The sequence below is a fragment of the Trematomus bernacchii genome, unplaced genomic scaffold (genome assembly GCF_902827165.1).
Source record: "Trematomus bernacchii unplaced genomic scaffold, fTreBer1.1, whole genome shotgun sequence".
In the NCBI taxonomy this organism is placed as follows: domain Eukaryota; kingdom Metazoa; phylum Chordata; class Actinopteri; order Perciformes; family Nototheniidae; genus Trematomus; species Trematomus bernacchii.
The window spans coordinates 20,323,568-20,351,105 of record NW_022987720.1 but is presented as its reverse complement, the minus strand read 5'-3'; the positions used below and the strand labels follow the sequence as shown (position 1 = coordinate 20,351,105).

Genomic DNA, 27,538 nt, shown 5'->3' with positions numbered 1-27,538 from the left:
TAAAAGTACTTTAATCATAAGACTGCATTATCTTGTGTTTTCTGAGTAAAATGTGTGTCTGCTTTCTGGCTCATTGCTATAGCTAAGATAAAAACATTTAATTAATTATTTAAGCATAAAATGACAAGTGTAAACTACAGTCAATGCAAGTAGAAGTAGTACAATGTTAACATTTTAAATGCTGGAACTTGTCAAAAGTTTACTTGAATGATGAATTGGTTATTCAAATTGTTGGCCATTTTTTTGTCCTCTAATTTGAGCTGTATTTCAACCAAACACACTTTTACTTTTGCCCCGTGAGAATGTATTATTGTAGACAAAAGGACAATTTACAAAATATTCAATTAAACATAAAAAAAGTGAGCACAAGCAATACAAGAGCATAAAGCATAATGAAAAAAAAACAACTAGAAGGTTATAAGGTAATCCACCAAAAAAAAAGACATGGTACAGTGTTATTTTCCCATGAAAATGCATAATAACATTTCAAAGACATGTTTAAATAAACTAGAAATAAATTAGAATATTCTCATGGACCATTGCATGAACAGCCTTAGTTCATATTGTACTTAAATGGTTCAAATTCCCAACATTCAGAGGTGCACCCCTGTAGCAATCACCGACCCCCCCAAAAAACTGCCTCCCAGGGCGACTCAGGACACCCTGAACCCCGTTTCTGCGTAGTATCGCGAGAAGACAGTGAGTTGTGTCGCTGCGTGGGGGTGTTCGCCTGATGTCATAAGGCAGAAAGGGAGGCTGGGATAACGGTGGGCACACGGGTGGAAAGCAAAACAATAACGCTACCGCTTTACCGTTCACACAGGGAATAATAACGGCTGTTTAGGGGTTAATTACGCTGCCTTAAATACATTCTCCTCAGTGTGGTCCGTAGAGGAAGAGGAGGAGGAAGAGGAAGTTAACGGACAGAAGGACCAGATGCTATTCCAGCGGAGAACGGGCTCGAATAAGCAAGACACGGTGATGGGTTATCCTGACGGCTAACCTTCGCTTGAAACACGGATACTGCGAAGAGAGGGGGACCTGTTTGCTTCTTCTCAACCTCGCTGTGTGTGTGTGTGTTTGACATTGTGTCTGAAATGCTAGCACAGTTGCGGTGTTGGCCGTCGAGCAGCTTCTGGGCCGCAGCTCGGCACACCGAGCCCGAATCTGGGAACTAGCTAGCTAGCTCTGTGCTAGCCGCAGCTGTACCCGATGCTGCTGTTGCTGCTGCTGCTAAACGGATCCACACAAGAGGTTCGGGGCCCCGGCGCTGAGTGAGCTATTGTTTTATCTTACTGGACTACATCGGGCATTTGAGATGTGATGCTTTTGTGCGTCGTTTTTGAGCCGTTTGTAGCTGGAGGCTCTTGCTTGCTTGAGGAGCTAACGTTGCTGCAAAATGCAGAGCAGAACCACAGGCTCCTGTTGAAGGGGGCGAGGTTAGACTGATAACAGCCCACCCTGTGTCTCTCTACACTCGGGGTCACATTTGGACAACGACCACATTTTTTCCACGTCATTCACTGCTTCCTCATCTGGAGATATGGATAAACTCACGATCATTTCAGGGTGCCTCTTTTTGGCAGCAGATATCTTTGCAATAGCCAGCATTGCAAACCCAGACTGGATCAACACTGGTGAATCAGCAGGTAATGAAGCAGGCCACAACTGTCATTAAGAACTACTGTGATGTTTTGTGTGATTTAAGCAGGACTTCTCGCCACATCTCCCCCCACGCTGCAGGAGCCTTTAGTGTCAGATAATCTCCATAACAAAGATATGCTCTATTGTGTGGAGGCTTTCATCTGCATCAACATCTTTTGTCCGGCTCAGCAGTGTGTTCTCTGCTGGTGTTTGTTGCTTCTTACTGACTTAAACCAGTACTTACAATACCTGAGTGATCAGCATCATAAACCTCTGTTGCTTTAGGGCTGCAACAAAACTTGTTTCCATATGACTTTTGATAAATAGGTGAATTGCTAGTAACTCTTCAAATAGCTTGCTTTGATTAACAGTAACACAAAGAAAACACATTTTTAATTAATAAGGATGTATAATGAAAAAGAGCTGTACATTTGGAGACTCTTTTGCTTCAAAATAGTGCTGAAATCTTTAGTTGAATAATGCATTGTCGGGTATTTATTCGAAGTGATGAATCAACATTTTATCAAGCATTAAAATGCCTTTCTCTTATACAAAACTGTGTAAATAGAATATGTTTGGGGTTTTACACAAAACAACCAGTTAAATCATTTGTCAGTGAGTTAAAGGGACATTATTCAGACTACAGAGTCGACAGTCAACAAATGAATGAATCAATCATGAAATAATCACTGTAGCCTTTTTTCTGCCCACTGTCTAATTGATTAAGCGGCCTATCATTTTAGCACTAAAAGTAAATGCTATGGTGACCTGACATTTGAAGTCACCTCCATGTGACCAATCAGCTGTCACTTGAGGAACCAAAGCAGGTGTTCATGTGTGGCGTCCCTGCTGATTTTGGACAGAAGCACGTGCTGTTCGTACCCTGCTTTATTTGTGTCAGTCCTGAAAACACATTCAGGCTATTGATAGACAGCTGCTCCTCTCTTTGTTCCCTCTGCAGGAGGACAGCTTAGTAACTGGGTCAGGAAGGGTCCATCATACACACACACACGCACGCATGCACGCACACACACACACACACACACACACACACATCCAGGCTGTATTAGCTCCACAGTATCTGTACAAAAGTAATAACAGAAATGAAATGAGGGCATCGTCTACAATGCTTGCCATTTGATTGTATTGTAGAGTTCCCATCTAAAGTTAGTGAAGTAGAGCCGAAACGTGGACAGCTACATCCCATTAACCCTTCCCTACAGATACCCTGCAGTGTTGAGAGTGGGTGTCGTGTTATATAGCAGGTTTCATACAGCCACCGACTTCCACCTCCCTGTCACTCTTCTCACTTCCCCTCACAGCTTTCACAGCACTCTTTGATGATCGTGATGTGACCTGTCTTGGATGGGTTTATGAGACATGAAGGTGATGGAGCACAGACAAACATCCCTCTCTCTTGCTGTATTCAAATACATGATTGTAAACTAGGTTTGAAATCTAGTCAATATTCTGTAGTGTTCCTAGGTTTGGAAAGACAGAGTGCTTGTAAAATATATTTTGACTATAATTTCACCTTGAGAATTTGTTTAGTTTGTCTCCACATTGGTAGGGCATGAGGTGCAATGTAGTCCTATTTTCCTAGTTTTTTTGGCAATGTGAAAATGAATGCATGTTGCTATTATACAGCTGCACATAACTCAGAAATCCATCCTTATGTGCACCTTGCGACAGATCTTAAATGGTCACCCTATGGGTTGAGTGTGTGATCTCACCCTCAAACTTTTGTAGTTATTTGTTAAGCTTAATATTAAACCATAATATTGTATAGATGACAACCACACATCACCTTTTTGAGGGCTCTAAAAAGTGGAAGCTGGTGTAAAAAGAAGCAAAAAGAACAAAGGGATCTATAAATGTACATTAATCACACTGCACGTAAAAAGGACTTTCAATTTAGGTAACAAAATTAATTCTGCTCACACGGCTATAATGTTGGAATACATTTACTTTGTGTGTAATGGGAAATCAGTGTCATGTGCCAGCTCCCCTGCATATTACCTACTTTTACATTTCTTAGTTTCAACCTGTGACCTTGGCTTCTCTTTGTCTGTGCAGCTTGTCAGTTTTTGTCCTGTTATGTCTGGACTTTAATCATGGTCTAGTCTGCATCCTAAATATTGTACAGTTCATATTTAGGGCTCTGCTACAGACTTTAGTTTGATACGTATGCCTCTATTAGCGCTGACATGCTGCTAAATGGCATTCAACCTAATGAAAGTCAAATTTCTTGCAGATATTGTGCATTTGAGTGAAGTAGCCTTTCATGTTTCATAAGCTTGAGTTGTCTACCTCATTCCACAGACTTGTGTATCGTCTGAAGTTCTTATGAAGTAAGGGCCCCTGGCGACTCCCCACATTTTGTTATCTCTTATCGGCTTTGTTGTTGTCTTGTCAGATGGGCTCAGCTTTTGTCAACTTGCCCTTGTTGGACCTCATTAGGCGCGTTCACACCAAGTACTTTGCCGTATTTAGTGCCGGCACTCAGTGCCCCGGCACTTATTACCCCAGGGCATTTAGTGCAGATTGCGTTCACACCGGAGTACTTTTCCCTGAGGGAAGATTACGCAAATGAGCCGCTGACGTCACTTCGTCTTCTTCGGCTTTGGGTTTACTGGCAGGCCGCAAACAACTTCACGGCGTATACTGCCACCCGGAGTCCCCGGCCGGAAGTCCCCGGAGTTGGGGACTGGCTTCAGTAGAAGCTGCTGGGACTCCCAGCAGCTTCTACTGAAGCCTTCCGAGTAAATCGCCAGAACGCCGACACCTCCCCATCTCCACTGCTCCCATGTTTTATTTTGTGTTGCCATAAGTTAGTCTCTCTGCGTTTGTGCGCTGCGCGAATGCTAATGCTAATAATGCTAATGCCAGGATAATAAAATGGCAGCTCTACAAAACATTTCAGAGTTGTACGGGGCGTGGTTTGCAATTCGCCCAGCCAATCAGAACTGGGGCACTTTTTTCCCCCAGGAAAGTATCATCTCTCAGCAGGCACTAAAAATGGGGGTAAAAGTTCCCGAGATTAAGTGCTCTTTTTGGTGTGAACGCGACATAAGGGGTACTAACGGAACTAAACGCGAAAAGTACGGTGAAAAGTACTCCGGTGTGAACGCGGCTATTGTGTCGCGGAGAAACAGACATGTTCTTCTGGGTAGTAAGCTAAAATAAAAGCTGACTTTGCTTCTTGAGTGTAAGGCATTTGCTCCTGTTTCGGTCAAGTAATTTGATCAAAGCCTTTCTTGAGAACAACTCATAGAAGTACACAAACGGAATTATCTTATAGATCTAGAAATGACACAGAAAGAGCCATACCTCAGTGAGAAAGTGCACATTGCGCAGGAAGGAGTAGTAGCATAGCACTGCTGTAACTCAACACAAAAGACAAAGCATGTATCCATGACACTGTCCTCACTTCAGTGTGATATCCTCGGGCTATAACAGCTGAAGTTGATTTCCTGTGCCGAGCTTCAAAACAAAAGCCACTGTGGCTGTAGTGTCAGTCTCGTCACCCAACTGCCCTCCTGCAGATACTTGGCATCAGAGTGGATGTCCTCCTGCAGTCCCTGAATAACCAGGGCTGAACCAAACGTTTTAAAAAATATATTAATCTGAAGATTAAATATATTTTGTCTTATTTTACGACGTCATCAGTAGGGATTTCACTGTACCAGGAACTGAATAGCTGATACTATTATGACTGTACAATTCTCATACACTATTTTTAAAAGCATTGTAATTGGGGCTGAACGATTAATCCATTTCCCATTATGTTGATTTATCTTCACTGGACTTTGTGTTTAGCCCTCCACCATGATCCCCATGGTTAAACCTTCTTTACCAACATAAACTATGAACACTTAAAGCTCCTACTTAGCCTAAAAGTTATATCACTTTGCAAAGTGTTTTTTTTTGTACAGTGTGCTGCTGACTAAAAGAATACTGTTGATAGAGATCGTAAGCCTCATGATAATCGTGACAGTAATATGCCACCCTTTTAAGCACGTAGTTTTTCAAATATAACAGAATACCTTTTGAGCATCTCTTCATCAATGGCTATAAATAATCTCCAAACCAGAATTGTTGCCCTTAGAGTGAATGCTGTTCGGTAATACTTGTGTGATAATGAACAGCCACGTTTATTTTCCACTAAGTACTAAAGAGCAGCATGAGCTCCAATATGCTGCTACAGGTTGTGTTGGAGACGGAGTTCTGATTGTGCCCAAAAACCCAGGCATTGTAGTCAATGACACTGTTTGAGTTAGTTGCTAGATTATAAGTCTATGTTTAGCAAACATATAACATGTAAGACTATACATTGTACAGTTGTACAAAATGCATGAAAAAACTAAAAGGCCCAGGAACAGTATTGTGATTACAATCTGATGTCAAAAATATTAATTGGAGGATATTAAATGGTGTTATTGTAGATTTCTCTTTTAGAACACACACAGTGGCATTGATGCAAAGCAACTGAACCAGGCCCAGCCAATAATATCCAGATCGGCAGCGTCAGCGGTTACACTTCTAAACTTATTTCCAACCTTGGTCACCAACAAGAAAGGACAAAAACATCAGCATTGGTTCCGAACCGCAAATGTGACTGTTCTGAAATGTAGTTTTTTGTGTTAGATGTAAAGGCCCTGACACACCAAGCAGTCACCAGAGAACTCGCCGACGCCGACTGTTGCGTCGCCGTGTTCTCCTGCGTCTTGGTCATGTGTCGCACTGGAACACACCGCAAAGACTTCAGCCGAGCACGTACAAACTGCGCATGCGTGAGTGGCAATAACTCTCCTTACCAGCAGGCGGCGGTAGTGTGTATTCGTCATTCAAAAGAGGCAACAACCGGAAGACAGAGAAGAAGAACAGACTGCGTGATATAAACAAACAACAAATAGCATGTGCGTTCCATTTTCACTCTCGTCCATCGAAAACATGTTTTGTGCGGTACTGGAGCTATCAGCCATTGGAGTGTTGCTTGTGGAAGACATTCTCAACCAACCGTTTCGCTTCTCATGCACTGATTCGCTAGCTGAACAGCCAATCGGAGTGATTTCTTTTTCCGACTGCCTGTGGCCATGTTGAATCGGCCGTGTGTCGGCCATGAAAGGCCAAATAAGGCGTGTCACGGCCGACGGTGCGGGACACACCAAATTGAGTTTGGGCGACAGGGCACACTTTGTCGTCCGACTAACGAAAACGGCCGATTTCGGCCTGGTGTGTCAAGGCCTTTAAGCCTTGAACTCGCGCACACACAGAAAACTGCAGCTTTAACATTTTTTTAACACATGCCTGCAGGTGGCCCAAATTGCAGAAGCTAGGCCAATACTGATGTTTCCTGTAGGTTGAGGCACTCTGCTCACTCTTTTTGCTTTCACATCAGCGCTGCAGGTTGTAGATTAGATTATTTTAGATTTATCATTAAGCACTTAGGTTGAGTGAATGCTATTCTCTCGTGGGTTCGTCTAACATGTTTTGTATGGAAGCTTTTGCCGTTCACAGCATCTGTGTTCCAGTGTGCCAACAATACAAGTGGGTGCTGTAACAGCCTCCAGCAGCATTGGCAGAAGACGCAGCTGTTGGCTGCTTTAACTTGCCTACTTGCCGCCCACCACAGTTCAGAGGCCTGTTTGACTCATCCCTCTAGAGCTTTTAAAAAGCACCCCCCCTATACTCCGCTAATGACAGCATCATCATGCTGAAGATGAGCAGACACAGACCTCATTTCCTCTCATCCGGACCGAGACATGGTGAGATGAGGATTTTGATCATAGCTGACCTGACTGCAGGGCACAATGGGGGCGAGCAAATGAGCAGGGCTCGAAATATAGTATGGGCCCATTAATTTCTACATGTGAGAGTCGAAGAAAACAATAAGATATGTGTTTTAAGCTAAAGACAATCCAGTTTTGCTTTTTCTAGCAGGCACAATGTATAGTGTCACTTGCTCTGTCTCCAGTTTACTTCAATTAAAGCCCATGTACCAGATGAGGTCATGTACTGTTTCCTGTAATGGTGGGCTTGTCGGTCAGAGTTCACCTTAACGTTGAACCTGCAGATGTGCATGTTGACCAACAGCAAAAAAACGAATGTAGTGTATTTGCAAATGGTCATTATTCTAGAGATGCGCCAACACCTTGTTAAGAACAATATCACTTCCAGACAACCAGCAGAGACTCCAGTAAGTGACTGGTCCCAATCAGGAAGTAATCTGGCACATCATTTCCTGTGAGAAAACGGATATGTCTTAATTTGTGATTTTTAAAGGTGCTGGTTGGTGGGTTTGTTACCCTCGGAAAGAGCCACGTTAGCTGTTTCCAGTCTTTGTGCTAAGCTAGGTTAATTTGTATTTGTATTGGACATAACTGAGATTGGTGAGCCAGCAAGAAAATAAACATGCATCATAAAAATGTCTAACTATTCCTTTAATATATCCTAATGCATTGTCTTGGCTTACACAGCCCAAGTCTGTAAGGTTGTGTGTCAGCTGAAAAGCAGACTCCCATCTTAAAAGAAATATGTATAACAACCACACTGTTGCTGTTTGAGTCCGACAGACTTTCAAGAGCTGTTGCCTGCTCATGAGTTGTTTACCTGTATCCCTGTACCATAGCGTGCCTGCCTGTTGTAAGGCAGGAATTCCACAGAGAGCCAGTGAAACAGCAGGAGGCCAGAGGATCCAGAGAAAATGGCCATAAACTGGTGCCATTAACTGCAGCGTTCAAACCTTTGCTTCATGTTCTTCTGTTCCCAGCCTCAGGCGCCGTTTACACGAGGAGAAAACTGCTTGTATCTGCATAGTTTCGCGTGCGTATAGCCCTATTATTTACACGAGGCCGATAGAAACTGACCCCACAAACGATAACGGGTCCCAAGGTGGATAGGTTTGCAAACTAAACGCTCTGGGGGGTCAACCGAGTCCGTGTAATCACCTCTATACGAATATTTCCTGAAAAAATAGCGATAGCCCCACCTCTCCTGCTCACTGCTGTAGCAACTATCAAAAATAGCTGTGTTAATTAAACGCACAAGGGGTTCTTGAATGAAATAATATTATAAAAGGCAAACCAGAATTGTTAACGCCCAATATACTCCTTAAACAAAATAAACAGTCAGATTTCATGCATTGATCCATTATATTGACAAAGGAGGATCTCACCCGGTGTTTGTAGAGAATATCTCTCTTTCTGAGCCGTCCTCTCCACGGAGACGTGCTTCTTGGTCGGTCGATGCAATATCCACAGATTCGGTTTCTTTCAGTTAACTTCCCCGTTGCATTTATCCATATGCTGAGGAAATGACTATATCCCGCTGAATACCAGCAATCACCACACACACTTCCTCCTGTCAGTAGCTACTGCTAGTGCTACTGCTACTGACCATGCTACAGATATTAGTGCAAAAATCTACAGCTCCTCTACCACAACCATCAGCAACAAGTGGACATGGAGAATTACATGAACTACATGTTGCTAAATACACCGCGGGGCATAAACAGAAGGGTAGCCATGGCAACATTGCGGCGGGGGCTGCTGGGCTGCTCTTCTTCGCTACTTTTGGTGTATTTTGGCGGAAGTTACAGCACCACTTACAGTCCCGGCATATGTACTACAGCGTTTCCAGCGGCCTCGTTTGAACAGACACGTTAAATGAAACAAATGCATGTGAACGGAAGACTTTTTTGAATACGCATACTGTGCATAAACGCAAACGGTCCCGTGTGAGCGGGGCCTCAGTCTCTGCTTCCTTTACCTCTCTCACCTCTCGTTCTTTCATTTGTTCAAGGTTACTCTGTACTCAGGAAAAAGCCTGAGAGCTATTCAGTTGCCACTTTAGTCATGAGCCATGATCTCCATCATTTTCTTTTTACTGTTATGGCATAAGTGTTCTGCGCAGTGAGATATAAATTGCCACAGCAATGATGCAAACGATACGAGAAAAGTGTAGATGGAGAACATCTGCTTTATTTGTAACTTGTCTGTAATGAAATGGGCCCTTATGCCAGCATTACGGAGTGTTACATTGGACAATGTTTACCAAATTGTCATACACAGATGTCCCCAGTGAAACATCAGTTACTATAATATACATTTAGAATTTAAAATTAATGCATTGTTATGTGTATCAACGACGGCCCTGCGCTGACTGTGCGTGGTGTGAAGGGTTGGTGTTCCTGCTGTAGAGTAAATGTAAAGCCCTCTGTTCTGCAGCTCCATATATAGCTTACTCTTACTTCAACATCTACTCACTCCTAAGGTGTTTCTTTTGAACCTTTGCATTGTGTGTGTGTGGGCTGTTACTGTAAAAGCAGTTCTTTCACCGGGTGTTATGAAAGAGACATGATTTCCTCTGGACCGCCTGCAAAACACGACCACACCCACGGGGAACAAGAAAACCTTCCCACAGGCTTTGTTATTCTGTTTGTATGAAAGTGCTTTGGACATAATGGGGTTATTAGCAGCTTTATACGTTTTATAGAAAGGGTTATAGCAGACGCCGGGTTATCTGAAATGTTGCCAGACAGAGCAAGTAACGCGCCTGACCTTCTGTAGTTGCTTGTCTCATGCAAGCGTCCGCCCACCTGCTGAGCCCCTGTTGAACTTTTGTGATGTCGCCCACACAGACTGCCTTTCAGTCAATGGGTTATATTGTGGTTAGTAAGAGTGTTTACCACTAGATCATTTTTCTTCTTTCAGACTATGCATCAAACATGTAGAGGAAATACATTCTCTGAGAAGACAGCCTTGCTTTAGAGCAGGGGTGGGGAACCTTTTTCCTCTCAAGGGCCATTTCAATTTTTTCAACATCCTCCGAGGGCCGTACAAATGATTGACCTCTGCTTAAAAATACAAAAATCACTTTGCCTTTCTTTCATGCTGTACAAAGAAAAAGCAACCTCTTAATCCAGATATCTTATCATGACTCGCGTATGCATGCACGTGCACGGTTGTGACATGACCACCACAACAGAAAGATATGGACACAAGATGTGTGCAAATATATTTAGTTTCCTACATGATTTAAGGAGATCTATGGATACATCTCTCAACATCCATATGAAACGGAACTGTAAGCAGATTTTATTTTTATTTATGGATATTTTACAAATCACTCTCCTTTCAAACTGTATTCTTGTTATATTCGTTAGCATAGCTAGCTAACCAGATGCTAATAACAACAAAGTTATTGACTGTATGATCAGTATGACCGATGAACAGATCGCCACTGGGCTTTCAACTAAAGACACAGCCACGCAAAAACTGCGGCATGTGTACGGCTCCTTATGGGTACTGCCATTTCTGAAGTGCCGTTGCGACGTTCTGGTGCTCTCCGTCAGAACCACGTGATGACACGTTAGCCTCGTGTTGTGTTCAAGGACCCTGACCTTGGCCAGGAAAACAGGCACTCGCTTGTTTAATTATTTTGCGGTCTAGATTTCTTTAATTTTTGTCTTTTTTGCGTGTGTTTATAAATTACCTCGAGGGCCGTACCAAATGGTCTCGCGGTCCGTATACGGCCCGGAGGCCGGAGGTTCCCCACCCCTGCTTTAGAGGTAGCTTAGCCAGAGTTAGCTTAGTATATCTTTGGCAGTTACTAGAAGGACAAACTTTATTTACAGCTTCCCTGTGGAGTTTTTGACCTTTTGTGGTACTAAGGAGTTGTTTATCCATGTGTGGGTGTTAATCGTGTGCGTGCACGGTAGGATGCACACGCCAATGGTCTTTGACAGGTGAATCTAATGAGCCACGATATGCAGGAAAACAGGCGAGAAAAGGACCGCTAGCAAGTTAACATGGAAGTTAAAAATACAGGATATAAAATACTTGAAATGTACACTTTGCAATTTATTTATCTTTAATGAGGAATGACCAAAAGTACACATTAACTTTATTTGTTTACAGGAACACTCCAAAGGCACCTTTTTAAGTAGAAATGTGTTACATTAACTTTAAGTATGTTCTCCAAGTGTGGTATTAGTAATCACTGTATGACATGTATAGTGTGTTTTCGAGACTCAGCTTTCAGAATGAGAACATTGCCGTGCAGTGTTGCTTCAGATCCTCAAGTGTAGGTACCAAGTGTCTTCTTAAAATGACGGATGGAGCTGCATTTTTCATGCAGTGTTGTTGGCTCTCCAAATACAGTCCAACATCTTTCTGTTATTTGTACCAGAGCATTGGCATTCAGCACAGCTCATCTGAAAACATAATAATATACACCATTAAATTGTGCTTAAGCCTCTTATATTTCTCAAATCAACACCTCACATCCTCACTAGTCCATCATTATATTTTTCCTTTCATCGCCCGAGACCTAGGATCAGCAGAGGCCTGAGTGATGCGACGCTGTTCTGCTTACTCGGGTAGAAATTCCCCTTCAGGACGTTTTCTAATAGAATGACGTCTCTCCAGATAGGCCGCATGTTCCTGCTCTGTATGGCCTTCACACACACGGTTTAGCAGAGCTCTGCTCATGATTCACAGGGAGGCACCGGTCCATTTGCCTCCTTGTCTGATCAATGATGGATGGGCACAGTCAATGCGCATACTTAGACATTCAAAGATCATAGCCAATGAAGATACTGAGCTTCAGAAGTCGCTGCAAGTTGGTCTGATATAATGGCATCTTCTTGTGTCCTTTACACTGTCATACCTGCGTGGGACGGATTCAGTAATTGGCAGGATTGATTTATTCCTCGCTTGCTCTTGTCAAGAAAAGATATTGGCCGCTCACTGGCATAATTGAGCCCACCAGCAGCTCCCCAGATCCTCGCCAGAACTGAATTGGTGACAAATTAAAGGAAGCTCTCTCTCTTCTCTCTTCTGTCACTTGTTCCTCTTTCACTTTGAAATCCTCTGAGCTGCTACGCTACTGTCACAGCTTTACTGCTCAGTATGAGACCTTGAATCTTTTGTTGCTCTTGAATTCTTGTGTGTTTCTCCTTTTGTATTCAGCCTGTAGGCATACTGTGGTGTGAAATATGAAATTGGCATCGCATGCTCAAAAGGTTTCGCCTCAAGCAGTTTAACTTTCCCTCCTATTTTTTTGACATTTGCCCCACAGAAATGACATAAATTTCTCTTGTATTAAGTGATACTGAGGTTTGAATGTGTTTTCACTAACCCTAATATTAAGGGTCTTTGCTTGTCAATAATGATTTAAAACTAGATTAAAATACAACAGAATAAAACTGACATGTTAATATGTCATCTCTCTGCAGGTGCCCTCACAGTCGGTCTGGTCCGGCAGTGTCAGACCATCCACGGGCGAGACCGGACCTGTATCCCCCCCCGGCTGCCCCCGGAGTGGGTCACCACACTGTTCTTCATCATCATGGGCATCATCTCCCTCACAGTCACCTGTGGACTGCTCGTGGCATCACACTGGCGCCGAGAAGCCACCAAATACGCTCGATGGATCGCCTTTACTGGCAGTAAGTGAACCAGACGATGACATTTGCGCTGGATAAAGTAGTTTTGCTTTACTAGATCGGCTGTCAGCACATTTGCCCTCGGAGCTTTCTCACTGCATCTTTTATGGCATAACCTTTCCAAAGTCACTCTTGCATCTTTAGCTTTGTCATAAGCATTAGTCTTTCAAGGGCAGGACATAATAGTGATGATTTTAAAACAGAGTGAAATATTGGCCCAGATTTGCATTGCTAATATGAAAATGAGTGAGATGTCATCCGAGGCTTCATACAGGACCCGTTGTGTGTTTGTGTTTCTGAGTCACGTCAAAACCTGTGTGGGTTTTTTTGTACCACCGGGTGTTTAGATGCATTTGCAAATTCATGAGTGTTTTTCTTGCATGTTTAGTAGCCCCTCTCGCTCCCTGAATCTGATTTATTGAGTAATGTGCAGCTCCTCGGATACCCGAGTGGGTGGCTTATGTGCCACAGCATCTCTCTAGTGCCTTCTCTCCCTGTTCGCCTCGAACATCGCCACTTATTTTCCGATCATGATTTCTGTAGATGGATGCGCTTCCAGCCACAATAATAACTCAGCATCCATCTAATGTACAGCAGCTGGGCTGTGTGGGAGGGTGGAGTTTGATTGGCCGCTTAGTTAAGGAAAGAGACGGCCTGAAGCACACTCGTACAGATGGAGCGATGGCCCGTGGAGCCACAATGCTCTGTATTATTGTTCGAAAGCTGGGTGCATTTTTCAGCACACTGTGGCTTTTTTGTTCTGCTGATTTGAACAAACACCCAGTGCTTTCGTCAAGATTATTTTCTAAGCCTGCCGGGCCAAATGCAGAGTCATAATCAGCGCTCCCTAATCACTTGCAAACTCCCAATGAATCACCACTTTCTCCACAAACTGGTCCGTCTTTCCAATAAGCACAAATCTGTATCTAAATTGGATGCCGTTAAGTCATTGTTTTACCATCACGCTTAAAGGGAAGTAAGGCTGTTGCCATGGAAACTGTGAGCCATTGTCACCCTTGTCCCCTTATTAAGCTTCAGTTGGCCACATTAGACAGAAGAGGTTTATTGTTGTTATGCTTTTTAACAGGTTCAATGCAAAATGCTGATTGTCAGGAAATAGTGCTGGGGGGATTTTATATATTTAAGGAACAAGGTAGAAGAAGCTTGGTTTGTTGAGAAACAAAAAGTAATCTCTTATTTTGTTGTAGGATCCCCGTTAGCCTAAAGGCTCTGACACACCAGGCCGTATTCGGCCGCCTTCGGTTGTCTGGCGACAACGCGTTCCTTGTCGCCCAAAGTCAATTTGGTGTGTCCTGAACCCTCGGCCGTGACACGCCTTATTTGGCCTTTTACGGTCGACATATGGCCGATTCAACATGTTGAATCGGCCAAAATACGGACACAAGCTATCGGGCCAAGAAACCACTCTGATCAGCTGTTCAGCTAGCAAATGAGAAGCGAAACGGAAGTGAGGGACGTAAACAAACGATTTAAGGCACAGGACAGCAGCTAAACACCAGCAGGTGATAGGCTACTTAAAGACATCAAACATAGCCCTTAAATGTCCTCTCTTACCTCCCACACATAGCAGGGACATCTCTGATATCGGCGGGAGCGTCCCCGGCTGTCCTCTGCTGAGAGCTCCGTGATTTGTTTGGTCAAGTCCGGTTTATTTGTCAGTATGAAGTTGCAGGATTAGTCTCAAGTACCTCAACATTGTCCTTAAGTACAGTGTCTAAGTAAATGAGATAGTGTCTACTGCTGTTCATTTACCTATTGTGAGTCGCCTCGGATAAAAGCATCACATGGAAATGTAAATTTAGCAAGAAGTGGCCATTATTACATTACATACATTATTACATTGCTGACTCAATAAACTACACACCCGCCAGAACACTGCGATCATCAGATGCAGGTCTATTAACTGTGATTTTATAGTATGTCTGCACTTAATGTGCTCATTTCATCATTCACGTATTTTTATATTCTAAAACATGTTTTCGATGGATGAGAGTGAAAATGGAACGCACACGCTATTTGCTGTTTGTTTATATCACAGTCTGTTCTTCTTCTCTTTCTTCCGGTTGTTGCCTATTTTGAATGACGAATACACACTACCGCCGCCTGCTGGTAAGGAGAGTTATTGCCACTCACGCATGCGCAGTTCGTACTTGCTCGGCTGAAGTCTTTGCGGTGTGTTCCAGTGCGACACATGGCCAAGACGCAGGAGAACTCGTCGATGGAACTGTCGGTGTCGGCGAGTTCTCTGGTGACTGCCTGGTGTGTCAGGGCCTTAAGTTGTAGCCACTGATGGTCAACCTGGGATACTCTGTTATGTCACAAGTCTGTTTAAATTGTAGGAGAGGGAAGAAATGGCAAAATTTGACTTTGAAATTACATTCTGTCCCTTGTGATGTTGCTACATTTGTATCAGCAGCAATGCGAACACCTCTCTGCCTTCGGCCCAGCAGAGTTAGCGGGTAAAAGGTCATGTGAGGAAACGGCTGGGGGCTTAGGAAGAGTTGAGTAAAGAAGCCGAGTTGAGTGGAAAATGAATCCTTGTGCAGGGCTGAGAGCCAAGGTAAAGACAAAAATGGACATGGAGAGACGATGAATAAAGTGAGGTTGGTTTTAAGGAGACAGGTTGGTGCATTCAGGGTAACCAGGGGATGAAGGTTGAGGGAAGGTGGACCGTCTGTAGTGGAACTCCAAGCCACCGCCTCCTGAATGGAGAGCTTTGTACGTCCAGCACAGACTCGCCTCTGTGTCGCTACACACACACAAACACACACTCACACTCAAACCAGCAGTGTTTCCCTAAGGTGTGAGAGTCATCTGTAGGAGGGGGACTGGGAGTGGAGTTAAAATGAATACAATGTTTACAGTACATTAACATTTACTGCAGTGGAAATTACAATATATAAATAATTAGGTATTGATTGGAGCCACATACACCTGTATCCAGTCCATCGATCACATTGTTAGTCCATCTTGATTTGAAGAGTAGCTTAACATTAATCCACTCTTTTGAGTTTATAAATAACATGTATACTCCCTTTATTACACTGTATGTTTATCCCCTTGTGTTGAATACCTCATTAGTTACTTAATGAGAAAAGACATACTGTATGTTTGGCTTCCATAAACACAAACATGCAGAAATATTGACTATCACGTCATACTAAGAAAGCAGCAAATCCTGACATTTAGAAAGCTGGAAACAGAAAATGTTAAACATGAAAAAGGATTAATTATTAATGAGTTATCAAAATAGTTCAACCCAATTATTTAAGTTCAAAGGTTATTTCTATACTAAACATTAGTAGCTATACGTTATTAGTCCATTAGCTAAATTGCTGTAGTTCGATCAGCAGCAGGTTAGCGAGGCGCCGTGTGTCATCAGTTCAGGCTTTTAAGAGAAGCAGTGAACTGTGATGTGCACTTTAATTAACTCACTGGTGAAGCTTGCAGGAGAAATGCTGAGCCATGTATTTCTGGCCAAAAGTTTTGCTTACCGTATCCCTTTGCAATCTCGCCCCCCTAATAGATTAACACTTTGAACAATGAGCAGGCAAAAACAGCGTAAATATTAGCTTGTGTGTGGTGCAGCTTTACCAAATGTAATGGTTTAAACGTCAGGGATTTGTTTGATCAAAAAAGTACATTGACAAGATCTGTTAAAAGAGCAATACCACAAAGAAAACGGTTTAAATAGCTGCATGGATATCGCAATGTGTTAGAAAATATCACTCGTCACCGGCTTGAGCTTCAATATCAGGATACATGTATGTATTATCCTTGCAAGAATGGAAGTAGTCATCACGCACAGAGGTGCATGGGACAAATAGTTCCCAGAACAGTGTCCTTCACATGCCTTATATGCAAGAGAGGGTGTTCCAGTCACAACATGCAAGAATACTGGCTAAGGCCCACGTAAGCAATAAACATGACAGTCATATGCCTATCTATCTAGGGCACATGTGTCAAACTCAAGGCCCGGGGGCCAAATCAGGCCCTTGGTGGATTTAATTTCGGCCCGCAGGATAATTTTGTATTACTATTAGATCTGGCCCTCCGGTATATTGCACGCACACCTTCACTCCATCCTGAGGATTTCCTCAGCTCAGAGCCTGACCCCAAACATTGATGAACTTGCACCCAAGATGCGATGCCAAGTATCTGGCTTGAACTAGCATCACAGAGCAGCAAACTGAGTTTCAATGGATGTTTCCTTTTGCACTTTTTATCTTGAGACAACAGGGCATGTTTGGATTTTTCTTTGAGGGAAATCGTTTTTTTGAAGCTGTTGTTGGCCTGTGGAAAAATGTAATCATAAGAAATGACTGCAGATAGAGCCATTAGAAATGAATGCAACTGATTATTTAATGTTTAATGTTGTTTTTATAGGCAATAATTTAAGCTTTGTTAGTTCCAGGTTTAATATGTGCAATAAGTTAATTTCAATACGTTTTGCAATAAACATTGAACCAGTCCGGCCCTCGACTAGTACCGATCTTTTAATTTTGGCCCACTGTGTATTTGAGTTTGACACCCCTGATCTAGGGGCTGAATCATCATGTTAATCGTTGTCACATAGCTAACATACGCCTAAAACAGTGTGTCCTGACGCTCTTCTAGGTAATCATACATCCGGTTACATACACAGCTACGTAGGGCCTTTGTTCTACTCTGATATTAGAAGAGTACATTCAGTATTTTCCCAACACAATGGTATTCAGATTAAATATGGGGGCAATTTGTCATATGTATTGTGAGACATACTGTTAATGCCATCCCACAATTATAAACAAATAGCCCCATTGATTCTATCCATATCGCTAATTTCTAATTACTTATTTAATCTCTGGGGTCATTTGTAGACACTGATTGACAGCCACAACATTTATTTTGGTAATCCCAGTGCTACTACAGTCTCCTCCAGCTGCAAGAGACTTCAAATCTGATTAAAGCAACATCAGTGAGATGTTTGAGGCTGAGAGAAGTCATCCCTCAGGTACTGAACAGTTTCTCTAATTGGAAAAGGAGAGAAAGCTAAAAACGGCTTCATGAGCTGTCACCAAAATGCATTACACACTTTGCAGGAAACCAAAATAACTCGACATATCCTCAGTTTACTTTCAAAGGCTGTCATACTTTTTGTTGGAGAACAAGGGGCTTGAAACTAAGATGGTTGATAATGTATGCAGTGTACATATAGTGAGTCCCACCCCCCTCATAGGCCCAACCATGCTACTACAGACAGTGCAGGATGAAATGCTAATCAAACATTCCACTGTGCTCTTTGAATGCTACAATAACAAGTTATTTTTAGGCACCTAAAGCTATTTTTCGAATTCTGCGGAGCCATTGTTCTGTGATTCCAAACAGTTACAGTTTAACACCACGGGGTTACAGAAGGAGACTCAGAGGTGGACCCAAAGCTTCAGTTTTAACGTCTTCAAAGGAAACGGAATGAAAAGGGAGATTCTAATTAGTGACAACTTTGTTATCCAATCACTACATCCTGACCGTGTGATAAGACTAATGATGTGACCCCTGACCTCTGCTTTCTCTGCAGCTGTGAGCCTGCTGTGCTGATGTTCTTCAGAGGGGAACTTCTCCTCTGTGAATTTTTTCCACATGCGTACTTGTACATAGCCAATTAAAAATGTGGCTAAAGGGAACTCCTGCAGAGTGCTACTTCGTTCAACAAAATAAAAAGGTTTTCTTAAATCCTTTTGTAGCTCCAGAGGAAGCCTGAAATCTGGTTAATTGCCTCAAGTGATGTCACTCAAGTCGGATAAAAGTTGTAAAGTGAGACCTCTGTAGCCTGACGGCCCCTACACACGGCGGCGTGCGTTGAAGCTTGGCGGTGGGCGTGTCTGAAGCTTGGGGAGTTAACGCGACCAACAACCAATCACATGAATCTCATGTTATTATATAATTACATGTCACACTTTATATGATGAACATTTATGACATTAATGTCTATGGTGCTATTTTATGTAACATTGCATGGTGGCTAAATATACTGTCTATGCCTGCTAGCTGTCCATTCAAACGAAGTACACTGGATATAAACTCCCCAAACAGGCGAAAACCTACCAGTTTCACCCACTGTCTCTGCCACCTCCCTCCATGCCTGGCTCCTCCGGTTTGTATCCCGGTAGGTGAACAGGGACTGGTCATACAACACCGGGTGATTCCCTACCGCGACAATGATTTTGTCCTCCATTTTTTGGAACATGAGGAAATGACCTGCGGTATGGCTCTCCCAGCATACACGCGGTTTGATTGGCTAGCGCTTGTACTGGCAGATTTGCATAAACGGGATTTGATTGGCTGACGCTTCCGTCGAAGCTTCAAAAGTAGAACATTGCTCTACTTTTGAAGCGAGCAAAGCAAAGCTCCCACAATGCAGTTCGGCAAGGCGTGACGTCACCCCATTGAAAGTGAATGGGCAGAAGCGTTGAAGCTTCAACGCACGCCGCCGTGTGTAGGGGCCGTGATAGTCCTCTTAGCTTGAGGCTTACTTTATTTTCTACCACTATTATAACACAACTGAATCTCAGACCAATTTGTCATCAATGGAATTGCATTCTGGGTAATGTAGTTACAAGGATTCAATGAAAAAGAATAATTAATGGAATAAAACATATGGTAGGAATCAAATCGATATTTTTTTTTCAAACAGCCATTGTGAGTCTGACAATGCACTCTTTTGTTATAACAGTGCATTGTTATTGTGAATAACCAAAGAAGGTCAAAGGAACACAACCTAAATGGACAATACGTTTTTTAATATAATGCGATTGTGTCATTACTAAATGTTTCTATCGGTAAATAAAAAAATCTTACTGTGTTACATATAGTGGTAGCTGTGGGACAGAACTAACTTGCAGTGAGTAAACTGTGTGTGGCTGTCAGAGAGCCTGAACACCTTTAAACTTGTCGAGACATTTTGCACAGGTTGCTATCGAGAAGTTATTTATTGTTCTGCAGAAACATTTACTGACACAGATGCTGCATTCATGTGGTGTCAAGGTTCTGCAAATATGTGGTGAGCTCAAGGATGGCATTTGATAATGATAGTTGTGCGCAAAAGAAATTGCCTGAAGCCACATAAAAGCTTCACTTCACTAACTTCAAAGCTGAAATTAAATCATCTACCTGATAGACGCTTTTCAGAGATGTGCAAAAACATTCTACTGTGATGGAATGCAGCCTTCATTTACTGTCAGAAATAATGCACCATTGAAAAAGAAGGACAAATACAGTTTCTAACTCACATAAACTATTATATTTCTATCATTTTTGTCAGAGTAATATATAAGCCGTAAGCTAACTTTTAATGAAATGTTGACACAAAGAAGTTACATAAATGCTTTTGAACAGAAACAGTTTGTCACACTGTGAGTCGGTCATCTTCCTAAAACACACAGTGCCCCCCTGTCATGGTGCTACTATGAGCCCCCTCTGTGTAATTGCCCCTTTAGAGCCTTTTGAAAGGCCTTATTGTAGGTCTCTAATTAACTCGCTAAAATTGAATTGAATTTGAGCAGCTTATGCTTCCTGCTCAAGGTGAGTGAGTTTGTCGCTTCTTGTGTGGAGAACAAAGGCTTCAAGGATAACTGAGGTTTAAGTTTCTGTGTCCTTTATTTACTTACTCTCCAGCTTATGAGTCTGTCCTTGAGATGAATCTAAATGTTTAAACACCTGGCCAGCAGAATGATGTCTCTGCAGATATTTTATGATTAGGGGAACAGTAAACTAACATCTCCCCTCTCCTTCCTTTCAGTGATCCTGTTCTGCATGGCGGCGCTCATCTTCCCCATAGGCTTCTATATCAACGAGGTGGGGGGGCAGCCGTACAAGCTTCCCAACAACACGGTGGTGGGCTCCTCGTACGTGCTCTTTGTCCTCTCCATCTTCTTCACCATAGTGGGACTTCTGTTTGCCGGCAAAGTCTGCCTCCCAGGCTGAGGACTGCACGGCGCCCGCCTCTGGACTGACACACGAGGCTCTGAAAATGTTACGGGATTTACAAAAACACAATGACTGAAAATTAAGAACAACAAACTCTGGCTAAAAGCCTGACACAGGGAAGTCTTTGATTTTGTGTCAAGGGACCGCAGCACCACGGAGTATCTAACGAACAAAAAGACTAAAAGAGGCGACATGGACACAATAGGGTGGAGGAGAGAGAGAGGGAGAGGGAGAGAGAGAGAGAGAGAGGGCGGCAGAGGCTGCTGCAGCACCCTGCCACTGTTGATTTAAAATATGGCCATCTCTGTTGTTGTTCTGTTGGAAGAGGGTGCTTAATGTGCTGCTGTCATGGCAACTGCGGTCACAATGCTGGCGCCCATTTCTTGAGGACCACTCCTCCCCTCGCCCGGCCGCCCGCTGCAGCGCCCTCAGCACACACCCGCGCCGTCACGACTGCTCCCGATGCTATTTTTGGCTCCTCTTAACTATTTCTGTTGCGTGTTGTTTTGTTTTTGTACATTTTGTGTTCTCGTTTTGTTTGTTTTTCCTTCCAACCTCTGCCGCCTTTTCACTTAAGTAGCTTGAGTGTTATTGAGGCTCACTGAGCTGAGTCTTTGAGGGTCGTTTTTTGTTGCCAGCTTGGCTTTAGAGCAGGGTTTATTCTCGCCCACCACTTCCCGAGGCCCCAGGTGTGCGGCTGGGCTGAGCAGCTGTGAGCGCAGCTGTCTGCTGTGGATGAGAGGGGGGGCAGGTCTGAGAGGGGGGGGGGGGGGGCAGGTCTGCCGCCTCTCAGGCTCCCACCAGCTGCAGCTCAGGAGCAGGTAGCAGTGTAGGGCCACCCCCCCCCCCCGGGCCGCAGACGGGAGGGCGAGTAATGTAAAGGAGAATGCCACTCAATGGATGACCTAGCATTTTGTTTATCTGTACGCTCGGCAACAGAGTATTAGTAAGCTTAACCCGTGACACGGATAAACATCTTTGCCAATAACTAGAAAAACTGTGCATTTAGAAAAGGATCATCTGAATATAAAGACAACTCTTGTATTTGTTGTAATGATTCTGTTAAACACGACCACAAGCACAGTGGCTTTTTCAAAGTAGAGTATTGCATCACTGTGGTGTTACATTTTAGAAGGGTAGAGATGACCTTGTATATCACTAATTGTAGCAGACAGTATGGACTTTATATGAATAGAAGATAAAGTTGAAAATAACATAAGCGAATCATGGCAATTGGTGGTATTCTCCTTTTTTAATGTTGGACAGGAAGGAAGCGAGCCAGGAGCTTTTTTTGTCTTGTGGAGGCACAGGGACTGCAGGTCAGGTCCATGGGGCTGGGCCTCAGGGTGCTCCGTTTGAGGTCTGTGATTGTAAAACACACACACACACACACACACACACACACACACACACACTTACACTTGTCTGTATACTGTATATATGCAGCAACAAACTATTATTTTTCATTTCGTAATGCTTCATTCATTTTCATGCAACAGCTTTTAACTTAACAAACACAGACACGGAGGTGCAGATTACTGTGACCCTCAAAAGTCAAACTTGGTCCCACAACTCTTCCCCTGCTTTATCAAGAGCACCAACATTTTTCAGCTAACTCGCCTTTATCAAGGTGGTCTCTAAGGTTTATTTTTTCTTGTTCTAAGCCATAGTCATGCTCGTAAGAACTACAAATCCCATGACTTGTAGGCTCTAGGGGATGTCAACATAAAGTACAGTGTTGCCATGGATGCAGTGAGTTATGCTGTGAACTACAGGTTAAGATGTACTTTAATTTGTACATATATTTGTTCACATGGTGACAAATTGGCCATATTTAAGTATTGGTTACTAGGATACCAGTTTAGCTAGCCTTTTACCGACTTCGGTAGTTCATCTAATTTTTCAAACTGGTTATTCAAAATCCTGTAGACCCAAATTACATTAAACCAATATTTCTGAAAACAGTTTGATTTATAAATATCAAAAGTCCATCTACGGTTAACATCCTTCAACTATCCCTCCCTATCAAAATAGCTGCAGGTGTTTTTGGTTTTTCGATTGCACCTCCACATATATGTACAAAAGTACACTTATAAGCTTATACTTTACGTATTCACACTTATAACAACTTTTAGGAGCATAGAATCTACTGACCCTCTGTGTGTGTGTGTGTGTGTGTGTGTGTGTGTGTGTGTGTGTGTGTGTGTGTGTGTGTGTGTGTGTGTGTGTGTGTGTGTGTGTGTGTGTGTGTGTGTGTGTGTGTGTGTGTGTGTGTGTGTTGTGTGTGTGTGTGTGTGTGTGTGTGTGTGTGTGTGTGTGTGTGTGTGTGTGTGTGTGTGTGTGTGTGTGTGTGTGTGTGTGTGTGTGTGTGTGTGTGTGTGTGTGTGTGTGTGTGTGTGTGTGTGTGTGTGTGTGTGTGTTCTGTTGCACAGTCTTTACAGTTTGTTTTATACTTCTGTTTCCTGTTCAGCTTCTCTCCCTCTCAGTCTGATGAAATGTACGGCTGCGACACTCTGCAGTGCTTCCCCCCCCGTCTTGGTCGGCCCGTATTGTGCCATGACCTGTTTTTGTTTAATAATGTACAGACACTCAAAAGGCAGGATCTCTGTATTAGGAAGCACTGTGCATTGGACAGTATAGGTAACATAGAAGCACCACAAATGTATAAAAAAGAGAGAACTTCTTACCTCATTGTTTTTGTTTCTGCTATTATTTTCTAATGGTGGCAATGTGTGCCCACAAATTGTCTCTTGCCTTGATCGGATGTCTTCACATAAAGCCTATGATCATAGGAAATTATTTATCACTGAATAAAAAGAGGAAAAACGGGTGTGTGTTGCTCTGATACAGTTTTTATGATGTATTGTGCTCATTTAAAGGGGACCTATCATGCAAAATGCACTTTTGAACGTCTTTTATACATGAATATGTGTCCCCGGTGTTCCAGGGAACTCACCAAGTGTCAGAAAACACAACCCTCTCTATTTTCCTCCATACCCAAATCTCTAAAAAAGGGGCTGCAACGGATCTGATAAAAACTGATCCAGATTTGAACACTGTCCTGACGTCAGGACGGTGGCGCTACGGCTATTGGGCCAACTCCACCAATCAGGAGGAGACAGCCACGGCCATTGCCGTTCGAAAGCGCTGGAGACGCTGTAGTACATATGCCAGGCCAGTAGATGGTGCTGTTCTCACAGAATCAGCCCTTGCAAAAACAGAGCTAACATTTTTCAAATTGAGCTAAATGAGGCATGGCTAAAATGCATGATCTGTTTGGTATTTTGAAAAAAAAAAAGTATAAATATGCCTTATATAGGTATGGTCCTACACTATATTATTCAAATATAGCATGATAGGTCCACTTTAAGGGGATGTGAATGGCAAAACACAACTCATCATCTAATCTTAAACTATTTATCTGAAAATGAACATGCTACTTCTGCAGGATGGGATTCAGATGTCCTTCTACTCTTCATTGAACTTGAAAAAAAAACTGACTTCAAGGGCAGCCTCTCGGGATGCAGCAGTGAAAGGACGATCTGTGTTCCCAGAGTGCATCTGTTAAATACTGTCAAATGGCCTTGAAGTCTATTTTTAGAGAAGTATTGTCTAAGCCAAGTGATCTAATGAGGTTAGTTATCTTCAGAATTTCGTTTTGCAAAGGCAACTTTTCCTTCAGAATAACACTTGCTTATCTACACATCATGTTTAAGAGTCTGCGTAAAACATTTGCGAGAAAACATTTCTCATAAAGGAGCGCAGTAGTTGCACCCTTTATTTTTACCTTCACCGATTGTCAGAATTATTTGATTTGTTATTGAACGAGAGGGCAGCTTTTGATTGCAACCGAACTTACGAGAGGTCAGGTTTTAAGGAATTAAAAAAATTACATTTTAGACAAGGTTTTGACTGAGTTTTTAAAGTAATAGCTTTACATTTTAGGGCAGACATTTGCTTCCATACATATTGTCCTAAGAGAAGATCGATCCATGCAACCAATGTTTGTGTTTTTAAATATGAAGCTATCACCAGCAGCTGGCTAGCATAGCTTAGCATGATGTCTGTAAACAGGGGTAACATCTAGCTTACCTCTCTTTAGGCAGGCTAGCTGTTTCCAGTCTTTTTCGTAATGTAAATGTTAGCTGGCCGTAGCTTCCCGTTTAGCAGAGTACCAATGTTTGTATTTCCTAAAAGTATTCCTTTAAAGCTCATGAAAACTGCCCGAAAACAATACCATCTTCTGAAGTTGGGTTTATTAGTTATCAGTTCATTGTTTATTCCGATCAACATTGACACCCATCAAACCCGCTCAACCAATGCACAACAACAGTTCAAACTCAGGACTCCTAAGGAAAGCAGATATATATCACACTTTACACGAATAGCCACAGAGATTTGAGGACCAGTGTTCAACTCTCGACACAAGCCTACCAAAAACAGGTTTTCTTCACACATTCAGCTTGAGGAGTTTCCTTGGCCTGCTATGTCTCTCTGGCGCTGTGCAGCGTGTCTCCTCTCAGGACTGCACCTCCATTAACCTCTCAGTGACCTGCAGAGATGAGCATAGCGTTTCCATTTAGGATTTCAGAAGGTCACAGTATTTCGGCTCAGCGTATCACTTCAGTTCAGACATCGCTCTGCTCTCTGAAGGCAGAACTAGAGGAAAAAGCACTAATGAAAATGTGATCTCGTCCGTAATGCAGAGGCTCCTTAAACATGATTCTGTAATCTCACCTTTTTTCATGAAACACTCTGCCACAATGTCTAAAAATAATTCAAGGGAAAAAAGAAACAGATTGTTTAAGTGATGCATTTTTTATATAACATAGAAATATACAATAAAGAATTTGAGTTAAAAAATCAACATTCAAAAGTGCTTCATAATATAATTTGAATAAAAGGAAAACACTTACAACTCCAACTGAAATTCAGCATTTCGTTTCAGAGTAAGCGTTAAAAGGTTACAAGCAGTCTTACTGTGTGACACATGCTTCTCATCTACCTTGAAGAATAAGTTCTCATGGTTGCTCCTATGTTGTTTGCTTTCACCCCCTCAACTCAATTGTCTATGTTATCCGCTCTCACAATATGTGTGTAAAGCAGTATCACCCTGCATTAAGTACAGAGGGGGCGAGCGTATAAAGGAGGCCTCACAGATGCGACTGCTAGACTTGATTTAGTCGGCCCCCCTGATCGACAGCACATGCTTAATAGTGAGTTATTGGAAGATAGATGAACACTGACAGACCCCAGATCAGGTCTTTCAGTCTAGATGAAGGTGGGAGTCATTTCTCTGGCCCAAAAAATCATCGTTATAACTAACCAGTAGGTTCGCTAAGAAAGGAATGTGCAGTCCTTTAAAAGTGAAGCAGATTATAACCTATAAAAACCTTCCACAGTGTCCATATTTTAATGCCAATTAAAATGAGCAACCTGAGTGTTGCAGCAATACACATTATGCTGGATGGTAATGAATTACAACTGCTTTACCTCAACGAGATTTGATTAGAAGAGTTACGGGTTTGTTACAAGAAATGTCAACATGCAGTACATTATGATGAATTGCTGCAATACAACTTCCATTAGAGGATTTATTCTGGGACTATGTTTCACTTTACTGCTGGGAGCTCAATATATTTAATGCGACAACACCGAGCAATCCTTTTCTAATATTGTGAAAATGTCTGTCGTTTAACAACAGTCTGCCATCTGCTGAACCAATATGTCTTGATGTGTACCCTCTGCTCTGGTTTATATCACGTTTCCCAATTCACAGAGACAATATGGGAGATCTAAGAAGTATGACAGAAGAATGGCTCTGGACTCAAAAGACACATATTGGCATTTCCAGCCGAAATGATCCAATTATCTTTTTATCTCAGCATCTTTACCGTGTTAGATTCAGTCCAATAAATCTTCTGATGAAATCTGATTTGTTGTCATTTGCTGTTTCACATCACATTGAAGACAGAAATACATAGAATGCAGAATGCTTTCCTGTTTCGTGACATAACATAAGTTGTGTGGGTGGAGGAAGCGTTGACCGAAAATATTCTGCAGCACCACCTATTCCTGTATTTTATAGAAAGTGTGTGTGCACAGTGCTCCTTCCATGAACGCTGTGCTCATGGTTTACAGTGTGCTGTCCTTCCCGTCTGCCCGCTAAGATAGATTATAGTGTCAGCATGCTGCCAGGAGCACTTAGAGGGAAATATCGCTGCCATCTGTTCTCAGGAGAGGCTGATCCAGATTGTTGTGCTCCACCTGAGGATCTATCTTTGCACATTCACCCTATCCTTCTAAAGAGTCGCCTCATGTTTTAAGAGATCCAAAAGTACTCTGCTTGGAAAATAATTTGTGTTAAATTAACTGCTTCCTAAAATTCTTGAAAATCTCCCTTTCTCTCGTTGGAAAATCCAGAATCTATAAATGTAATATTGTACAAGTTAAACTAGA

The 27,538-nt window shown here is 42.6% G+C and overlaps 1 protein-coding gene across 1 annotated transcript; it reads left to right on the top strand.

Moving 5' to 3' along the window:
* Window positions 1-730: 730 nt before the first annotated feature.
* mosmoa (modulator of smoothened a) lies at window positions 731-23,301 on the top strand. The gene is made up of 3 exons (XM_034144018.1): window positions 731-1,649; window positions 12,884-13,096; window positions 20,892-23,301. The coding sequence occupies exons 1-3, from the start codon at window positions 1,544-1,546 to the stop codon at window positions 21,074-21,076; spliced, it is 504 nt and encodes a 167-aa protein (XP_033999909.1). The 5' UTR covers window positions 731-1,543; the 3' UTR covers window positions 21,077-23,301.
* Window positions 23,302-27,538: the final 4,237 nt, after the last annotated feature.